Source organism: Myotis daubentonii, chromosome 16 (assembly GCF_963259705.1).
Source record: "Myotis daubentonii chromosome 16, mMyoDau2.1, whole genome shotgun sequence".
Lineage (NCBI taxonomy): Eukaryota > Metazoa > Chordata > Mammalia > Chiroptera > Vespertilionidae > Myotis > Myotis daubentonii.
The window spans coordinates 35,123,734-35,144,695 of record NC_081855.1 but is presented as its reverse complement, the minus strand read 5'-3'; the positions used below and the strand labels follow the sequence as shown (position 1 = coordinate 35,144,695).

The 20,962-nt window shown below is 41.4% G+C and overlaps 1 protein-coding gene across 1 annotated transcript in view; it reads left to right on the top strand.

Annotated features, from left to right (window-relative positions):
- The first annotated feature begins 2,889 nt into the window (after window positions 1-2,889).
- APPBP2 (amyloid beta precursor protein binding protein 2) overlaps window positions 2,890-20,962 on the top strand; it is a 51,613-nt gene continuing 33,540 nt past the window's right edge. Inside the window, exons 1-2 of the mRNA XM_059669750.1 lie at window positions 2,890-3,325; window positions 16,453-16,541. Of these exons, the coding sequence (XP_059525733.1) occupies window positions 3,188-3,325; window positions 16,453-16,541 (227 nt within the window). The 5' untranslated portion in view covers window positions 2,890-3,187. The remainder of the gene's footprint in view (window positions 3,326-16,452; window positions 16,542-20,962) is intronic.

The following is a 20,962-nucleotide window of genomic DNA, read 5'->3' as shown; positions in this document are numbered from 1 at the left end:
AGTAACTACGAACATACTCAGGAAACTCTTAAGTTTTCTGCAAATATGGGTAATGGTACTAAGAGATGAGAATTGAGCCAGATTTTCTATGTGCATTGTTTCCCCAAGTGACAAGAACTTGTTGGCAAAGCCCTGCTCTGTTCTTTAATGGCTTAAAGTTACAGAACAGTCATTTTGTCTGTACGGTGTATGGTGCGATAGGCGTGCTTTAATGACTCTGCTTATGAGGTCCATCTAATTGATTGTTGGTCTGTGGTTGGGTGTTGAATATGTGGATTTTGACTTGGAGGCCTCTGAAAAAGACTCTTCAAATTTAGGACAAAAATCATTGTCTCCATTTTGATATTCTATGTTTAGGCAGTTCACTCTTATGAATAGTGTAGCAGAAAGTTAAGAAAATTGTCCAGGGGATTGTCAAGGGCGGGGAACAAAAAGGACACATATGTAATACCCTTTGTAATACTTTAAGCAATAAAACAATAAAAAAAGAAAAAGAAAACTGTCCACTACAGGTTATGAATTGTATCATTTTCATGAACAGATTCATATGCTTAGTATTACGTAGCCCAAAGAAGAAATAGGTTCAAAATGCATTCTAAAATGATGGGTTCCTGAAAACTTTAGGGGATTGGAATGGGGTGTTCTGGTGATCTATTATGGCATAACAAACCACCCCAACCTTAATAAATGAACTACCATTTTATTATGGCCCTGTGGGTCAGGAATTCAGACAGAGCAGAGCATGGATGCTTGTCTCAGCTTCATGATACACTTGGTCCCTCATCTGCCAACATCTTGGAGTTGGAATCATTGGAGGTCTCTTCACTGAAACAATTGGTACCTGAGGTGAGACTGTTGACCAGAGTGCTTATATATATTAGTAGTATATTAGTATATATAGTAGTATTTTAGTATATTAGTAGTCTCTTCATGTGGCTTGGGCTTTCTGAGAGCATGATGGTCTCAGGGTAATTTTTACATGGTGGCTCAGGAATCCAAGAGAGAGTATTCCAGAGAACACGGTGGACTCTACATGTCCTTTTCTGACCTAGCATCACTTCTCCTATACTCTATTTGTTGAAGTAGACACAATTCAACCAGATTCGAGAGGAAGGTACACCTTGATGAGGGGAGAAAATGCAATATAAAAATGGTCACAATGTGTATCACCTCTTAGGATTCTCAGAATTCTTTCTGGTCCCAGTTCATGTCTTATGGTGCTAGGCCTCCTGCTAAATTTGAGGCTAGCAGTAGTCAAGGCTTAAAAGGGGATCTGGTGGACTATAAGGATAACTTTGTGATACAAAGGACCTCTGTCTACCAAAATGCATAGGCGGCCCTGACCGTTTAGCAGGCCTCTTCCTTATATCCTTCTGCAGCTGGCAATGCAAAATTCTAGACCTCCAACACTCTGATCCTTTTACTTCTCTTATAATCCTATAAGGATTCCTATCATCTCTAAGATAAAGTCCAAGGCTATTAGCAGTACATTTAAGCTTCTTTATGATCTGGCTCTGACCACTAAAAACTCAGATGCTATGCTACCATCCAAAATCTGAAAGCCAGTATTTACATAATTACTGAGTTCATATCCAAGCTCTGCTGGGATTCATTAATTCCCTAGGGTACAAGGAAGTACATTTCTTCCTCAGCTGAGGGTGGTCCACAATAAAAATGGCCTAGTTTCCACTGGTTTCTCTGTTCAACCAGTTCTTGGGGTTCAAGCCTATAGTGTAACTCAGAATGGGTAGATAAAAGTTCTGCATATAACATAGCCATATTAAAAAAACTGTCATTGTTTACCTGAAATTAAAATGTAACTGGGCATTTGTATTTTTTAAAAATTGATTTCAGAGAGAGAGAGAGAGAGAGAGAGAGAGAGAAGAGAAGAGAAGAGAAGAGAAGAGAAGGGAAGGAGAGGGAGGGAGAGAGAGAGAGACATCAATTTATTGTTCCACTTATTTATGAGTTCATTGGTTGATTCTTGTAAGTGCCCTGACCCCGGATGGAATCCACAACCTTGGCCTATGGGGAAGACGCTCTAACCAACTGAGCTAGTTGGCCATGCACCATTATTTGTTAATTCCATAATCAGGCTAACCTTCCTACCAAAATCTTCTAAAGCAAGAGTTCTTTTTGTTAAAATTTGTTTAGAAAAGAAATTTTTTTTTTTAAGTCACGAAGCAGGGAGGCATGGAACAGACTGGCATATCTCAATGTGGGGTTGGTGGGACAAGAAGAGATAAACCAAAGAACTCATATATTTATATGCATAGCCCATGGACACGGGCAATAGGGTAGTGCAGACCTGGGGGGTGGGGGTAGGAAGGGGTTGGGAGAAGGGGGGCAAAGAGGGAGGAAATGGGAGATATCTGTAATACTATCAACAATACAAAATATATTTAAAAATGGGGTCGGGGGGAGTTCAAACAGTGCGAATGGTTATACAATGAAATTCAAATCTCCCTTCCATCCTGACCCCTTAGTTCCTGGACCAAAAGTTCTGACCTTGGCTTAGGGACCGGAGTCTAAGGAAGGGTTTCTAGGGTCATGTGAATGCTCTGAATGCATACTTTTCAATGTACTCATATTGTGCATTTTTGTGAGAAGAGGATCCAAACTTTTACCTGAGGCGCGAAAGGGTCAGAGTCTAAGGCAGGTTTTGCTGAAGGGAGACTGATGCGTGCGACTGACTAGGAACGTGCGGGTGAAAAAGCTGGAATAACTCATCCCAGTGCAAGAGCGCACGGCGTCCACCCGACTGCGGCCCCTGGAAAGGACGCTCCCTGTGGTATGATCGCGGCTCTGCTCTTTCCAAGTTTTCCGCCTGCCGCATTCCTGCCCTCCAGCGCGTCGGCGCGCGCTGACGTCATGACGGCGCAGACGCAGCCCCGCCCCTGCAGGATCCGCGCTAGGACGGAACCCGGGTTTCTCTCAAACCCGGAATGTGAGGCCTGGGCCCGTCGTCCCCAGGTCCCTGGCCCGCTCTTCCCCGGGCCCTCCGCCCGCCGCCGCTGCCCCCGACCTCGCCCCCGAGGAGCCAGGGCGGCCGTGCCCTTCTGCCGGGTGCCCGCGTGGCTGCCGCCGCCCCTCGGAATCGTCCGGGGCCGCCGAGGGGTTCGCTACGGAGGGAGGCGGGGGCCTTTGGGAGGAGGAGGCGGAGGCGGCGGAGGAGGAGGGAAGGAAGATGGCGGCCGTGGAACTAGAGTGGATCCCAGAGACTCTCTACAACACCGCCATCTCCGCCGTCGTGGACAACTACATCCGCTCCCGCCGGGACATCCGCTCCTTGCCCGAGAACATCCAGTTCGATGTTTACTACAAGGTACGGGCCCTGGGCCTGCTCTCCCCTCTCCTGCCGCAACCCGCGGGGCCGCACCCCCTTCCACGTCTGCGAACCCCCGCGGTAACCCCTTACCCCTCGGAGCAGGATGGCCTCCCGAGACATCTGGTGCGGTCTCGGGGCTGCCAGTGTAGAGACACCCGATCTCCACATTCTCGGTCTTTCCAGCTCTTGGGCCTTGATGGGTGTTTCTTCCAAAGGAGCCCCCGTTTTGGCGTCCCCTCCTATGCGGCGCCCCCGTGGGTAGGCCTTCGCGTGGACTTCCTCTGTTGCGTCCCTCCCCTCCTCTTCTAGCTTGTGTTTTCGGGATATTTTCTGCACCCTCTTCCCAATTAATGGTCATCATCAGCTGGACTTTTATGCTGTGCTTCCCCTCCCCCAGCCCCTCTCCCTTACCCCCTTCCTACTTTTTCCTCTCTCCTCCCTCCTGCCCAAGTATTTTTTTTTTTTTTTTTGCTTCGTGTTCCTTGGTTTCTCTTTTCTCATCCTCATTGAGAGGGAGTTGAGGAATTAACTGGAAACAGTCGTGTGCCTTATTCACCTGTTTTTTAAAGCTTTGGTTTATTCTTGGAGTTAAATTGGGAGTTTTATTAATAGGGGAGTGTTGATAAACTATTTGAAAGGAGAAAGGGGAAGGGATCTTTCCTAAACAAAAAGCTTTAGAATTTAAATTATGTTCATGTATTTGGAAGTTGCAATCTTGCAGCATTCCTAAATCGCTCCCCCTCAAAAATCTCAACAAAAAGTCTGCAAGTCACTCTCCAAGGAGTTTCAAGGGTAAGAGTCTTTAGACGTGGACAATTTTTGCAGTGTTTTTAGAGAGAGGAGAACTTTATGGACTTGGAGCCTCCCTTTTCCTCTCCTCCCCACATTTGAATGTGAACAGTGGAGTTATTATTCAGTTCTTGCCTTGAATTGGGGTGGAAAACACCTATTCTCCAGTAGACACCCATACAAAATTTGACCTAAAGTAGAGTATGATTTATTTCTTAGACCTTAAATATTTCCTCTTGCTTTGTAAGTTGGCTGGGACAGTGTAAACTGATATTTAACAGATGTGTATATTCTTGTAAATGCTTGGTGTTTTATGGCAGTTGTTTTATTGGGAAGATTGCCTGTTTTCTCCACCCCAGAATAATTTTTCAGAAAGCAGCTGACTTGCTGCATTCTACTAAAGCCAACTGCTTTACACCACTTCTAAAATTTCAAATGTTTTCCCCCCTAAATGTTTGGAGAAGATTCATTTTGCTCATTCATAGTATTATGGGGGAGGGGGAGACCTTTCTTCATTCCAAATCCCTTTGATATATTGACTATTATGTATATCTAAGGAAATAGTGTATATTTAAGATTCATAACTCCCAGGGAAGGATGAGTTAGAGTTGTCTTTCTCAACTGGGAAGCTTCAACGTTGTGTGTGTACTAACTCTGTCCATTTTATTAAGTCATATGCAATCATTTACTCTTTTAGAGAAAAATCATTGGAAATTTCATCAAAGTACATTTAGTAATTGGATTCCCTCAAAATACTTGGATATCTTCTAGTACCTTGCTTCTAATTGAAGTTTTTCATTTGAAGATTATTATTAGTGAGTATGAACAGATGATGCTTTTGCCACATTTTTTGTTTTGCGTAGTCCACAAAGTTTTAATAGTGCTTCTTGCCCTAGCTGGTTTGGCTTATTGGATAGAGCATCAGCCTGCAAACTGAAGGGTCCCTGGTTCCATTCCAGTCAAGGGCATATGCCCAGGTTGCAGGCTCGGTCCCCAGTAGCGGGTGTGCGGGAGGCAGGCGATCAATGATTCTCTCTCATCCTTGATGTTTCTCTGTCTCTCCCTCTCTGAAATCAATAAAAATATGTTTTTAAAAAATAGTGCTTCTTTCTGGGACACTTTTACCCCTTAATAGTTGTATATCTGTTGGGAGTATGGCACTGTGCTAAGGTGAAGGAAGGTATTTAACATGTACCTGGAACTGTGTTTTTACACGTTATCTTGTTTAATCCTCAAAGTAGGGTATAACCTTGTGTGAGGTGAGAAAGTTAAGTAGTTTAGTCAAGGTCTCATACCTAGTACGTATTTAGTTCCTCCAAGACCTTGCTTTCTTGCTTGGAAAGATTTTGCATCTTGAGGTAGATTGTTTTTATGAAAGACATTATAGAACTAATTTTTATTAGCTTTTTATAGAAATAGCTAGAGTGAAAGTCAATTCCTGGACTTCAATCTTTAATCGAATGGAAGTATAAGAATGGATTTTTAGCCCTGATCGGTTTGGCTCAGTGGATAGAGCATCGGCCTGGGGACTGAATGGTCCCGGGTTCGATTCTGGTCAAGGGCATGTACCTTGGTTGCAGGCACATCCCCAGTAGGGGGTGTGCAAGATGCAGCTAATCGGTGTTTCTCTCTCCTAGATGTTTCTGACTCTCTGTCCCTCTCCCTTCCTCTCTGTAAAAAATCAATAAAATATATATTTTTAAAAAAAGAATGAATTTTTATTTTAAACAGTGTATCAACACATAAATATGAATCTAAGCATTTTAATACATATAAGATAGTCATCTCATGCCCAATTTGTGAAAAATTTAAGGGTCTTACTGTTTATAGTTGCATTTTTTTCAGTTTAGAGCCAAGAAGAAAGTCATAATTAGATCCCTCTAGTAGTCCCAAGTTCCATCAATAGGCATAGTCATAGACAAAATTATAGTATTCGTGGAACCAAAAATTCCCTCATCACCCCCCCCCTCTTTTTTTAACCCTCACCTGAGGATATTTTTCCATTGATTTTTAGAGAGAGAGTGGAAGAGAGGGAAAGACAGAGAAATACTGATGTGAGAGAAACACATTGATGGGTTGCCTCCTGCATGAACCCTGGCAGGGCCTGCTCCAGGGAGGAGTCTACAACCTAGGTACATGCCCTTGATTGGAATCGAACCCAGGACCCTTTGGACGTGCTATGTACTGAACCAAACCAGCTATGGCCCCCATCCTTGATTGTTTTGGTCCAGTTTCACATAAAGCTTTAGGAGGTGGGATTGTGGGATGAATGGGAGGTGAAAAAGTAGGCATGCTGACTGCTCCTAAAATGGGCAGGGAGACGGGTGTTGAAATGTACAAAGAGTAAAATGTGAAGGGATTTTTTTTAATGGAAGACATTAAATATCTGTATTGGCTGACTGACAGAAACCAAAACAGTAAGAAGTTAAATAAATGTATCAGTAAGGCAAGAAATAAATTGTGGAGCAGAATCCATGAGCAAGAACATTAATTTGTGAGTCTTGCCCCTTCCTTCCCGTTGCATAAATTAAGGTATCAGTTATAAATTGGACTGGGGAAAGACCACTTCTTCCTTTAAAATCAGATGGAAAGAGTTAAGGACATAAAGTATCAACATAGGTAAATTTGTAACGAATGGTTGTCATGAATAAAGAGATATGATCATCTAATAGTAAGGATGAGTGCTGATTTTTATGTAGGAAAGCTAAACAAGTTGGAAATGGCTGCTGAGGTATATGGGAAGGGAAGTTCACTAAAATATGTTTTGGAGAAACCAAGATGGCTGCATAGGTAAACACCGGAAATTGCTGCCTCCCACAACAAATTCAAAAATACAACTAAAAGACAAAACGGACATCATCCAGAACCACCGGAAGGCTGGCTGAGTGGAAATTCTACAACTAGAAGGAAAGAGAAAAGCACACTGAGACTCAGAGGAGGTACGGAAGTGCAGAGGTATGGAGGAGCATGCGGCAGGGGCTGGAGACTGAGGATGTGGCTGTCTTTTTGAATTGGGAGGGAGTCACAAGCCTCCGACTGCTCTGAACTCCAGTTCTGGGTAAGTCTCTCGGGACCCAGACTCATACAGGGAGAGACTGGACTGTCTGGCAGCGGGCAGAATTCAGAACTCGAGGGCGGCTTTCACTTGGGCCGGGCAGGGGGGGGAGGTGTGTGTGCTTGCAGCGATTACTGGGACAATGAGACGCGGGGGCCCCTTAGGGCAGGGCTGAGGATCAGCCATAGCTGCTTGCTCCGCCCTCTTGATTCCCTGAGAACCCCGCACCCCCCCAAGCTGTGGCAGAGGCTTTTGCATATGAATGCACTGGCCCTTTGCAGTCTGAAAATTACCTAACAAGCTGCAGCTGGGCCAGACAGACCCAGAACTTCCAAGAGAAGGCCCAAGGCCCCACAGCAGCTTGCATTGCTTCACAGCTGGGCCTCATTTGGGCACCTCCAAACCCCAAACAAGGAAGGGGAATCTGCAGATCTCTCCATAGCTCCTGCTGGGTAGCCTCAGGCAGAGGCTAAATTAGCACCTCCTTAGATCCAAGAGCCAGTGTACCCAGTGGTCAGAGTGGGACCATCCAATTACAACTCTTCAGATCCATAAGGGACACGCTCAGGGGGCAGACTCAGTGAGCACCAAAACCCCACTGAAGCAAGTCTTGCCCCATAAGGGTGTCTCCAGCACAGAAGTTCTCCCACTGTAGACACAGCTGATTCTCACAGACAATTGGCCTGGAGGTCAATTCCTCCCAGTGATACCTACAACAATCAAGGCTTAACTACAACAAGACTGTGCACAAAGCCCACAAATGGGTGCACCAAGATTGTCCATCTCAGGTAATTGGGGAGGCTGAGCCACTGGGCCCTACAGGACACCTAGCACAGAAAGCCACTCTATCAACACAGGGAAGCATAAAAAATGCGGAGAAAAAGAAACAGGTCACAAATGACAGAAATGGAGGAAAGCAAACTACTGGATATAGAGTTTAAAACCACACTTTTAAGGTTTTTCAAGAACTTTCTAGAAACCACCAATAAATGTAGTGAGACCCTCAAGAAATCTAGTGAGATCCTCAAGGTTATGATAAACGACCAACTAGAAATTAAGCATACACTGACTGAAATGAAGGATATTATGCAGAGTTCCAACAGCTGACTAGAGGATTTCAAGAATCAAGTCAAAGATTTGAAATATGAAGATGCAAAAAACACCCAACCGATAAAGCAAAATGAAAAAAGAATCCAAAAATACGAAGATAGTGTAAGGAGCCTCTGGGACAGCTTCAAGCGTACCAACATCCGAATTATAGGGGTGCCAGAAGATGAGAGAGAGCAAGATATTGAAAACCTATTTGAAGAAATAATGACAGAAAACTTCCCCTACCTGGTGAAAGAAATAGACTTAAAAGTCCAGGAAGCACAGAGAACCCCAAACAAAAGGAATCCAAAGAGGACCACACTAAGACACATCATAATTAAAATGCCAAGAGCAAAAGACAAAGAGAGAATCTTAAAAGCAGCAAGAGAAAGAAAGTCAGTTACCTACAAGGGAGTACCCATACGACTGTCAGCTGATTTTTCAACAGAAACTGCAGGCCAGAAGGGAGTGGCAAGAAATATTCAAAGTGATGAATACCAAGAACCTACAACCAAGATTACTTTATCCAGCAAAGCTATCATTCAGAATAGAAGGTCAGATAAAGAGCTTCACAGATAAGGAAAAGCTAAAGGAGTTCATCACCACCAAACCAGTATTATATGAAATGCTGAAAGGTATCCTTTAAGAAGAGGAAGAAGAAGAAAAAGGTAAAGATACAAATTATGAACACCAAATACACATCTATCAACAAGTGAATCTAAAAATCAAGTGAATAAATAATCTGATGAACAGAATGAACTGGTGATTATAATAGAATCGGGGGCATTGAAAGGGAGTGGACTGACTATTCTTGGGGTGGGGGACAGGGGTTTGGGGGATGCGGGAAGAGACTGGACAAAAATTGTGCACCTATGGATGAGGACAGTGGGGGGGGGGGTGAGGGCGGAGGGAGTGGGAACCAGGTGGAGGGGAGCTATGGGGGGGAAAAAACAGGAACAACTGTAGTAATCTGAACAATAAAGATTTTAAAAAAAAAAGAGAGACCCCCCCAAAAAATATGTTTTAAAAAATTGATAGGTGGTAAAGATGGGTCAATGAAAGTAATACCCTACAAAGTCATGTATTTGAATCTAAATGGTTTTTACTCAAAGACACTAAACCATTCAGGTATAGAAAGTGGATGAGGTGAATAGAAGGAATTGTAAAACTGTAAACCAAGTAAAAGCAACTAGAATGGGGGGCTGGGTTCTTTAAAGAATGACGTGTATGATATTTCCTTTTCATTTTAACCACTGAATGGTATATTTTGTATCCTTTTCCAATTACAATATTTGCCATAGTTTTGGTTGGGTGAAGTGTTTTAGTAATTTGTTCTATTTATTGTTTTCAGTCTTAAACTTAATGATTTTTTAAAAATTATTGTAAGTCTCATGCTGAAAACCATACGAATTCATGTCTGATTTTGTATTAGAGTTATTTTTTCTTTTTCTGGGTATATTTCTGTTGTATAGCTATATAGTTGTTTCAACTAATTTGATTATTTAAAAATTGACTGGTAACAAATTGAAAAAAAATCTTGCAACATATTTTTTTTTAATATATTTTATTGATTTTTTACAGAGAGGAAGGGAGAGAGATAGAGAGTTAGAAACATCGATGAGAGAGAAACATCGATCAGCTGCCTCTTGCACATCTCCCACTGGGGATGTGCCCGCAACCCAGGCACATGCCCTTGACCGGAATCGAACCTGGGACCTTTCAGTCCGCAGGCCAACGCTCTATCCACTGAGCCAAACCGGTTTCGGCATCTTGCAACATATTTGACAGCTAAAGAACTCTTTATATATAAAGAGCTTTTAAGATTAATAAATTGAAAATGAAAACTTTATAAGGGAGGGGCACAGAAGAACATAAATAGCCTGCCATATCATGTATCTTTAAATAAATTTTTTAAAATATATTTTATTGCTTTTTTACAGAAAGGAAGGGAGAGGGATACTTAGAAACATTGATGAGAGGGAAATATCGATCAGATGCCTCCTGCACACTCCCTTCTGGGAATGTGCCCGCAACCAAGGTACATGCCCTTGACCGGAATCGAACCTGGGACCGTTTAGTCCGCAGCCCGATGCTCTATCCACTGAGCCAAACCAGTTAGGGCTGTAATTCACCATATTAATAGGACAGAGGAAAACTGTCTTAGTTTTCTCCCATTGAACTTAAGGAATACACATTGACATTCTAAATATACATCTACTCAAAAGGTAATTTAAATACACATACCTAAACAAAAATACTTAGTTGTAGACACTTAGAGCATTCTGATTAAAATCAGGACAATAATAAGATAACTTCCATTATCAATATTATTAAATTTTTTTAAGTAAGGGCTTTCAGACTTAGTTCTGGAACTATAAACTACATATTTAATAGTCTTGAAGTGCTAATAAATACAGTTAGAGTAAAGAAAAAGCCAGCAAAATCAACTGAAAAGCTATCGCAATGAGATATTCAGTGAGGGGGATGATTACACATTTGTAATTAAAATTAAATTTTTCTACATGCAGTATAGGAAAGAATATATGTTACTTAAAATAACAGAAAACATGAATAGAGTAAATCCTAAAAGGAGATGTACAGAAACCCAAAAGTCTTTAATAAATGTTGAAGAGAGATGTTGTTACTAGATTGGAAAATTTAGGGTTTTCTGACTATATATTCAATGTAGGCTTCATCAGAATTTCAAAAACTTGTTTTGGAACCAAGTTTAATAACTTGAAGATGTGTAATGGGGAAATAAGTTTTTAACTTCCATAACAAAGGATTAAAGTTTATGTAACATACTCAAAACTGCAAATAAGAAAAAAAAGGACTGAAAAGAAATGTGTCGTTTGCTGACAGTGATTATTCTCTTTTTTTAATCCTCACCCAAGGATATAATTTTTTAATTGATTTTTAATTTTAGAGAGAGAGGAAGGGAGAGAGAAACATCGATTGATCTGTTGCCTCCTATACGTGCCCTGACCAGGGATCAAACCTGCAACCTAGGTATGTGCCCTGACTGGGAATCAAACCCTCAACCTTTTTGTGTATGGAATGATGCTCCAACCAAGCCATCGGGCCACGGCAATAGTGATTTCTCTCTCTCTCTCTCTCTCTCTCTCTCTCTCTCTCTCTCTCTCTCTCTCTTTTGTTTTGTTCATTCTCACCAGAGGATATTTTTTCCATTGCTTTTCAGAGAGTGGAAGGGAAGGAAGGAGGAGAAGAGGGCGGGAGAGAGATAAAGATAGAAATATTGATATGAGAGAGATACATTAACTGGGTGCCTCCCGCACCCCCCCTTTGGTGTGCTGGCCAGAGCTCTAACCATTGGGAAACACTGGCCAGGGCAACAGTGATTTTTCTCTTCATGGTAAAATCAAATGAATACTTTTTTTTAATAAAATTTTTCTACATTTTTTAATTTTTCTAAAAATGTATATAATTCTGAAATGAGAGGAAACAAATGTTTTAAAGTTGATTAGTTAGAATATAGAATGTGTTTCTTATAACCATACTACCCTTTATTGTCTCATGGATATACTTCTAATTTTCACCACATTGGTAGTGAAGCTTTAAGAAAAGCTGAGAAATCTATTCAAATTTACAGATTACTTATGAGTTGGATATGGCTGGTTATCATTATTGGTTAGATCTTACATCTAACTAGATTTTTGTTTTAACCTTCCATTTATATCATGGTAGCATCTTCCACAATTAACACAATCATGCTATCTTGAAAATTAAACCATTAACACATCAAGTGAGCAATAGAGTTAAAGAATCTGGGTATTGGACATAAATTCATTCACATTACAATTGGAGGTGGGGGAAACTCTTATTTAATGGATGGTGGATCTAGTGGACAGCATATTTAAATTTACAGCATATTTAAACTTTAGTAAGTTAACTGTTTCTTGTGCTTTTTAATGAAATGAACATGTCCACTTAAACCTTTGGCTTGTTTGCCAATAAGCAAAGCAGTTTGCCCTGCAAGATATGAAAAATCATGTTGTTCAGTTGTATTGAAAAAGAAAAGTATGACAGAGTGTAAAGCAGCTGAGAAATTAAAATGCAAATGTTACTAAGCAAGAAATTTGCCCGGCTGGCGTGGCTCAGTGGGTGAGTGTTAACCTATGAACCAGGAGGTCACGGTTCGATTTCCAGTCAGGGCACATGCCCAGGTTATGGGCTCAATCCCCAGTGTGAGGCGTGCAGAAGGCAGCCAATCAATGATTCTCTCTTCAGAATTCAACAGAAATTTATCCTTGGAGTGAGCATTTTATTATGTTTCTAAAATACTCTACCTACCTCTACTGTATAATCTGTGAACATTGTTTTTCTACTCTGACAGATTCTAAAATTTTTGAGATGAAAGAACAATTCCTACTGACTTTGTATTACTGTGGTGACCTTGGTCATCACCATATCCCCAGTACCTAGCACAGTGCTTTACACAAATGTTCCTGATATTTATTAAGTTAATAAAAACAAATAAGTAGGATGTTCCTAGCTATAATATTTTGCCTTTGATGTGAAAATTACAGAGATAAAACAGGTTCAGTAAGATAAGAGTTTCATGTAATGAAAATGCCAGGGTACTTGGTAAAATACCTGATGTTAAAAATAGGAAACACTTGCTTTTCTCTATAACTTTAAGCAGCTATTATTTAAAATTTGTTCTTGATTTTTTTTTCATTTAGGAACTGGCACTTTATGTTCTTCATGACTCTAGCTTATTAAGTTTGCATTCAAATTTGTTCTCAGTTTATTGCATAAGCACTGTTCTATATAGAGTACTGTAGAGGTAGGGCAGAAGGCTGCCTAGTAAATATTTCTCATTAAGGTGCTTACAGTCTAATCTACTTGGGGAGACAGTAAGTAACTGTGAAATCAGGGTTTTTCTTTTAGTGTCAGATTCATCAGAAGAATTGGGGCAATTTCAATAAATAATGATAAACTCCAGAGTAGAGACTGTCTTGAATTATTTTTCCTTAGGTTCTGAGTTCCATCCAAAGTAGACATCTGCCCATTTTGATTATACATTCAGAAAATAATCAATGTATATTAAGCACTAGACGCTGTGATAGGTATTGGGAATATAGTGGTGACAACGGTCACCTCATAGAGTGCAGAGTGTATTGGAGTGACATGTTTAACAAATTATTGTTTAAGTGCATGTGTGCACTCATGTCTTGATGCTACTTACTATGGAGGAAAAATCATGAGAAAGTATAACAAGGAACAGAATTTAGATTGGGGAATTAAGTGACATCCTAGTTGAGACCTTTAGGATGAGTTACAAATTAACCAGGTAAAGAATCATGGTACCAGTGCTTTATGTGGAGGCAGCAGTATGTGTGCAAAAGTCATGAGGTGAGCTAAAGCTAAAAGAAAGCTAATGTGTCAAGAATGTAGGGGATAGGGAGAAAGAGTGGTAAAAGATGAGATTTGAAAGATAGGCAAGATCAGATACTTTCAGAGACTTAAAGGCCACATTAAATATTTTGGATTTTGTTCACTTTGAGGGTTCCACTGAAAGGTTTTAAAAGAAATGGCATGAAATAATTTACTTTTTTGAAAAGATCGTTTGGCTACTATGTGGACAATTGATTACAGGGCCAACAGGAGTAATGGAGAGTGCAGTTCTGCCAGACCTTTGCTGTAATCCAGATGAAAGATGAGGAGAGTGGAGATAAAAGATTTTATATACAAATCCTATACCATAGATGTACATTTTATTGAATATCATTCAGATTTTTAAAAAAACTTACGCATATGTAATGGTAGATATAGAATTTAGAAACAAAAGTGGAATTATATTGCCCTAACCAGTTTGGCTCAGTGGATAGAGCGTAGACCTGCGGACTGAAGGGTCCCAGGTTCGATTCCAGTTAAGGGCACATGCTCGGTCCCCAGTTGGGGGCATGCAGGAAGCAACCGGTCAATAATTCCCTCTCATCATTGGTGTTTCTCTCTCTCTCCCTCTTCCTTCCTCTCTGAAATCAATAAAAATATATTTTACAAAAAATGGAATTATATTACTCAAATTTTTCTGAAACTTGTTTTATGTATCATGGTAATTTTTTCTTGATAACAACCCCTTTTCATTTCTGAAGGTTTTGCTTTATAATGACTCAGAGGTAACAGTTTTAAACATGAGTGAGCCACACAACTTTCATAGATTGTGTATATGATCCTCCCTCCTCCCCTCCCTCCCTCCCTCCCTCCCTCCCTCCCTCCCTCCCTCCCTCCTTTCTTTCTTTCTTTCTTTCTTAAAAATGTATTTTTATTGATTCAGAGAGAAAGGGAGAGAGAGATTGAAACATCAATGATACAAGAGAATCATTAGTCGGCTGCCACCTGCACACCCCCCACTGGGGGTCCAGCCCGTAACCTGGGCATGTGCCCTTGACCAGAATTGAACCCGGGACCCTTTGGTTCGCAGACCTACGCTCTATTCACCGAGCGAAACTGGCTAGGGCTGGACTCAATTTCTTTTATATCTTTCTCTAAAGTTTTATAAATTTTTGTTTTGAGGAATTAGTCTAAATTATTTATATGCTAATTAGATGTTAAGACTAAGCTGTTCACTTTTTGCCTGTGATAATTTTGAATTGATTTGGAAAGGTTTTTATCCCCATCTTTATTTCTCTGGGTTTGGGGCTTTCCTGCATTGCCCTTGCAATAATTGCCTTCGGTTTTCTATAAGACGTTTTAATGTTTATTTAATATATACATAACTACATAACACTTTGTATTATTTAATCATGTACCTGATACTGTTTTACAAATACTAATTTTTTATTTTATTTTTCAACTACAGTTGACATTCAGTATTATATTAGTTTCAGGTGTACAGTGTAGTGGTTAGATAATCATATATTTTACAAAGTGATCCCCAATAATTCATATACCCACCAGGCACCATACATAATTATTATAATACTAGAGGGCTGGCGCATGGATTTGTGCACCAGTGGGGTCCCTTGGCCTGGCCTGCGGGGATCAGGCCGAAATTGGCTCTCGGACATCCCCCAAGGGGTTCTGGATTGCAAGAGGGCACAGGCCAGGCCGAGGGACCCCACCGAAGCATGATCAGGGCTGAGGAGGGACCTAGGGAGAGCTTCAGGGCATGTCCGGCCCATCTCGCCCAGTCCTGATCAGCCAGACCCCAGCAGCAAGCTAACCTACCAGTCGTAGTGTCTGCTCCCTGGTGGTCAGTGTGCATCATAGCAACTGGTTGAATGGTCAAACTGTTGGACACTTAGCATGTTAGGCTTTTATATATAGAGATTATTGACTATGTTTCCTATGCTGTACTTTACATCCCGATGACTATTTTGCAACTGCCAATTTGTACTACTTTTTAAATATATATATATTTTTATTGATTTCAGAGAGGAAGAGAGAGACAGAAACATCACTGATGATAGGGAATCATTGATCAGCTGCCTCCTGCACACCCCCCACTGGGGACTGAGCCTGCAACCCAGGCGTGTGCCCTTGACTGGAATCGAACCTGGGACCCTTCACTCCGCAGGCCAACGCTCTATGCATTGAGCCAAACCGGCTAGGACCAATTTGTACTTCTTAATCCTTTCACCTTTTTCACCCAGCCCCTCAACCTTCTTCCCCTCTGGAACCAATAGTTCTCTGCATCAATGAGTCTGTTTCTGTGTTGTTTATATATTTTGTTCTTTAGAGTCTACATATATCATATACATATAACTAATTTCTAACAATCAGATACAACTATTAAAATGCTTTTATATGAATTGTATAACTTTGTTTATTTAGTGTTACTTTTCTCTTAGCACAAGCATCTTTCCTGATATTACTATGTAATCATACCAACTTTGAGTAGTATTCATTAAATTCATCAAATTATATTCATAAGTATTCTTTTTAAAATATATATTTTATTGATTTTTTTACAGAGAGGGAGGGAGAAGGATAGAGAGTTAGAAATATCGATCAGCTGCCTCCTGCACACCCCCTACTGGGGATGTGCCCGCAACCAAGGTACATGCCCTTGACCGGAATCGAACCTGGGACCCTTGAGTCCGCAGGCCAACGCTCTATCCACTGAGCCAAACCGGTTAGGGCTTCATAAGTATTCTTAAAGTAGAGATTAAAATTAAATTAAAAAATTTTAATTATCTCCTTGTTGTTGTTTTTTTTATTTCAGCTTTACCAACAGGGACGCTTATGTCAACTGGGCAGTGAATTTTGTGAATTGGAAGTTTTTGCTAAAGTACTGAGAGCTCTGGATAAAAGGTAAACTTATTTTTTTTTTATATTGTGGTAAACTGTATATAAACTAAATTTTACTATAGTAACTATTTTTAAGTATGCAATTCAGTGGCATTAAGTACAGTCACATTGTTATGAAGCCATTAATACCACCATTGCTTTCAAAAAAGGGAGACCAAATTCATCTTCCACATTGTGGCTATTCACATGTAGTAGGAGCCACGTGTAGGTGTAGGTGACATGGCTTTTGATTGGACTTACTGTTCTCTTTAGTGTTCTTCCCTAAATTTGCTTTAAATGCCTTCTTTTTTTCCCCCAACCCACATTTCTAGGAAAACAAGAATATAGTTTTATAAAATACTGCTAATCTCTAATATGAAGTTGTGAAGTTATTTCATTTGTTCAGCAAATTCTTGTTTAATGCCCAGCATATATCATGTACTATTCTAGATGCTGGGGTTTCAGCAGTGAAAAAGATCTATGACATCTTTTCCTCATGGATTTTGTTTGTTTTGTTTTGTTTTATTTTGTTTTTGTTAATCCTCACTCGATATTTTTCCCATTGATTTTTTAGAGAGAGTGGAAGGGAAAGAGGGAGGGAGGGGAAGAGAGTGAAAGAGAGAAAGATCAATGTGAGAGAAATAACAGATTGGTTGCTTCCCTCTTTCACCCCCACTGGGGAATGAATCTGCAACCCAGGTATCTGCCATTGACCAAGAATTGAACATTAGACCTTTCAATGCTCGACCTATGCTATACCACTGAGCCACAATGGCTAGGGCTTCCTCATGGATTTTTTTATTTTAGAGAGGGATGATAGACTAAGTATATAATTCATATGGTTTCACTTTTTAAGGATAACGTTAAAATACAAACCTCTGTGTTAACTATGTAGATAAACTTCTTGGTTAGTTGATTAATTAAAATTAGTCTATAAAAAAATAATACAGGCCTAACCGGTTTGGCTCAGTGGATAGAGCATCTGCCTGCGGACTAAAGGGTCCCAGGTTCGATTCCAGTCAAGGGCATGTACCTTGGCCGCAGGCACATCCCCAGTTGGGGGGTGTGCAGGAGGCAGCTGATGTTTCTAACTCTCTATCCCTCTCCCTTCCTCTCTGTAAAAAAATCAATAAAATATATTAAAAATAATAATAATGTGCCCTGGCAGTTGTGGCTCAGTTGGTTGAGTGTAATACCATGCACCAAGAGGTTGCTGATTTGATTCCCGGTCTGACACATGCCCATGTTGCAGGCTTGATCCTCAGTAGAGGGCATGCAGAAGGCAGCTGATAGATGTTTCTCTCTATTGATGTTTCTCTCTCCCTCTCTCTTCCTCTTTCTCAATAAAAACATATTTTAAAATATAATTATAGATGAGAACTACATTTTGGTAAAAGAAGGCTATAGAAAAACTTTTATGTAATTTTTATTTATTTTGAGGGAGAAACATCAATTTGTTGTTCCACTTATTTATTTATTCATTGGTTGATTCTTGTATGGCACTGACTGAGGATTGAACCTGCAACTTTGGCATATCAGGACTACACTTACCAAGTGAGCTACTCAGTAGTTGTAGCCCGGCTGATGTGGTTCAGTGGTTGAGCATCATGATACCTATGAACCAGGAGGTCACAGTTCAATTCTCAGTCAGGACACATGCTCAGGTTGTGGGCTCAATCCCCAGTGGGGGGCATGCAGGAGGCAGTAATCAATGATTCTCTCTCATCATTGATGTTTCTATCTCCCTCTCACTTCCTCTCTGAAATTGATAAAAATATATTTTTAAAAAAGCATTCTCTAAAGTTTAGCTTTCTGGAATTTTAATGTTGATAGGCAATTTTAAACATGGCCATTCTAAAGACATAGTGGAATATTTCTCTTCCATCTCTCAGGTTATCTTTCACCAAGTCCAAATCCCTTGTTAAGTATTTAATATACAGGGTAGGGTAAGAGCAGGTTTACAGATGTTTGTATGGAAAATAATACAGTCCTATATAATAAAAGGCTAATATGCAAATCGACCCAATGGTGGAACGACTGGTCACTAGACATGCACTGACCACCAGGAGGCAGACGCTCAACATAGGAGCTGTCCCCTGGTGGTCAGTATGCTCCCACAGGGGGAGTTCCGCTCAGCCAGAAGCCGGGCTCACAGCTGGCAAGCACAGCAGCTGGAGCCTCTCCTGCCTTTGCGGCAGTGCTAAGGATGGCCGATTGCTGGCTTAGGCCTATCAGTTGGACATCCCCCGAGGGCTCCTGGACAGCAAGAGGCCGCAGGATGGGCTGAGGGGACTCCCCCCTCCCCCCCCCCCACCAGTGCACCAGGAATTTCATGCACCGGGCCTTTAGTAATTAATAAATAATACAAAAATAAACTATGTTTTGCGTACTCACAACTGTAAACCTACTTTTGCACCACCCTGTATTTGTGAAAATAAAAGCACATAGTTGACATTTTCCCCCTTTATGCAAAGCAGTGACTCCGTTATCTAGAACATTTTCATTACCGCACAAGAAATCCTATACCTATTAACAGTCACTTCCTATTTCCTTTTACTCCTAGTCTCTGGCCTATTGTTAATTATCTACTTTCTGTATCTGGATTTACCTATTGTACACATTTCATACAATATATAGTCTTTTGTGACTGGCTTTTTTTACTTCCTGTAATGTTTTCAAGGTTCATTCATGTTGTTACTTATATTGGTATTTTTTTCTATTTTTTAGTTGAATAAATTTCCATTATATGGATATATGGATTTGTTTATCTAACCATCTGCTGATGAACATTTCGGTTGTTTCCCCCTTTTGGCAATTATGAATAATGCTGCTATGAATTGAATGTTCCTGGACAAGATTTGGTGTGGACATGTTTTTAATTCTCTTGTATATAACTAGTTATAAACATACTAGGGGCCCAGTGCACGAAATTCGTGCACTGGATGTGTGTGCGGGGGGGGGGGGGGGAGTGTCCCTCAGCCCAGCCTACCCCCTCTCACATACTGGGAGCCCTCAGGTGTTGACCCCCATCACCCTCCAATCGCAGGATCGGCCCCTTGCCCAGGCCTGACGCCTCCGCCAGAGGTGTCAGGATTGGACAGGGGACCCCCATCTCCCCCTGATCACTGGCTCTGGCCCCCGCCCAGACCTGAGGCCTCTGGCCCAGGAATCATGCCTGGGCAGGGGACCCCCATCTCCCTCTGATCGCTTGCTCCACCCCCCGCCCAAGCCGGACGCCTCTGACCCAGGCTTCAGGCCTGGGCAAGGGGACCATCATATCCCCCCAATCCCCGGCTTCGCCCCCCACCCAGGCCTGATGCCTCGGCCAGAGGAGTTGACCCTCATCACCCTCCGATCACCAATCACCGGATCGGCCCCTTGACCAGGCCTGAGGCCTCTGGCAGAGGTGTCAGGCCTGGGCAGGGGACCCCCAGCTCCCCGTGGTTGCAGGCTCCGCCCCTGCCCATGCCTAACACCTCTGGCCTAGGCGTCCGGCCCAGGCAGCGGGGACCCGCAGTGGCAGCGGGGAGCGCCGCGATCGTGGGCTTCACTTTAGGCCCAGGCAAGGGACCCCTAGCTCCCGGGACTGCCAGCTTCGACTGTGCCCAGCTCCCATCGCTGGCTCCACCCCTACTTCCTGCTATCACTGGCCAGGGTGGCAAAGGCACCTGATTCTCCGATCATGGCTGGGGGGCAGGGCAAAGGCGGCCCCAGGGCCGCCTTTGCCCTGCCCCCCAGCTCTTAGCTCCCCCCTGGGTTTCCGATCACTGTCAGTGGCAGGGGGCTTCTTCCTGCTTTCCCTTTCGCCTCCCTGCATTGTGCCTACATATGCAAATTAACCGCCATCTTGTTGGCAGTTAACTGCCAATCATAGTTGGCAGTTAATTTGCATATAGCCCTGATTAGCCAATGAAAAGGGTATCGTCGTATGCCAATTACCATTTTTCCCTTTTATTAGATAGGATGACAGCCCTATGTTTAACTTTTTGAATAACCTATAAACTGTTTTCCACAGCAGCTATACCATTTTTCCTTTCTATCACCAATGTATGAGGGTTCTAATTTTTCTGTATCCTTGCCATTACTTTTTTTTTTCTTGGCATTACTCTATATATATATATATATATATATATATATATATATATATATATATATATAGACACACACACACACACACATACATATACACACACATATATGTATACATATACACACACATATATATGTATACATATATGTATACATATATATGTGTGTGTATATGTATGTGTGTGTGTGTGTGTGTGTCTATATATATATATATATATCCTATCTAATAAAAGAGAAAAATGGTAATTGGCGTACGACGATACCCTTTTCATTGGCTAATCAGGGCTATATGCAAATTAACTGCCAACTATGATTGGCAGTTAACTGCCAACAAGATGGCGGTTAATTTGCATATG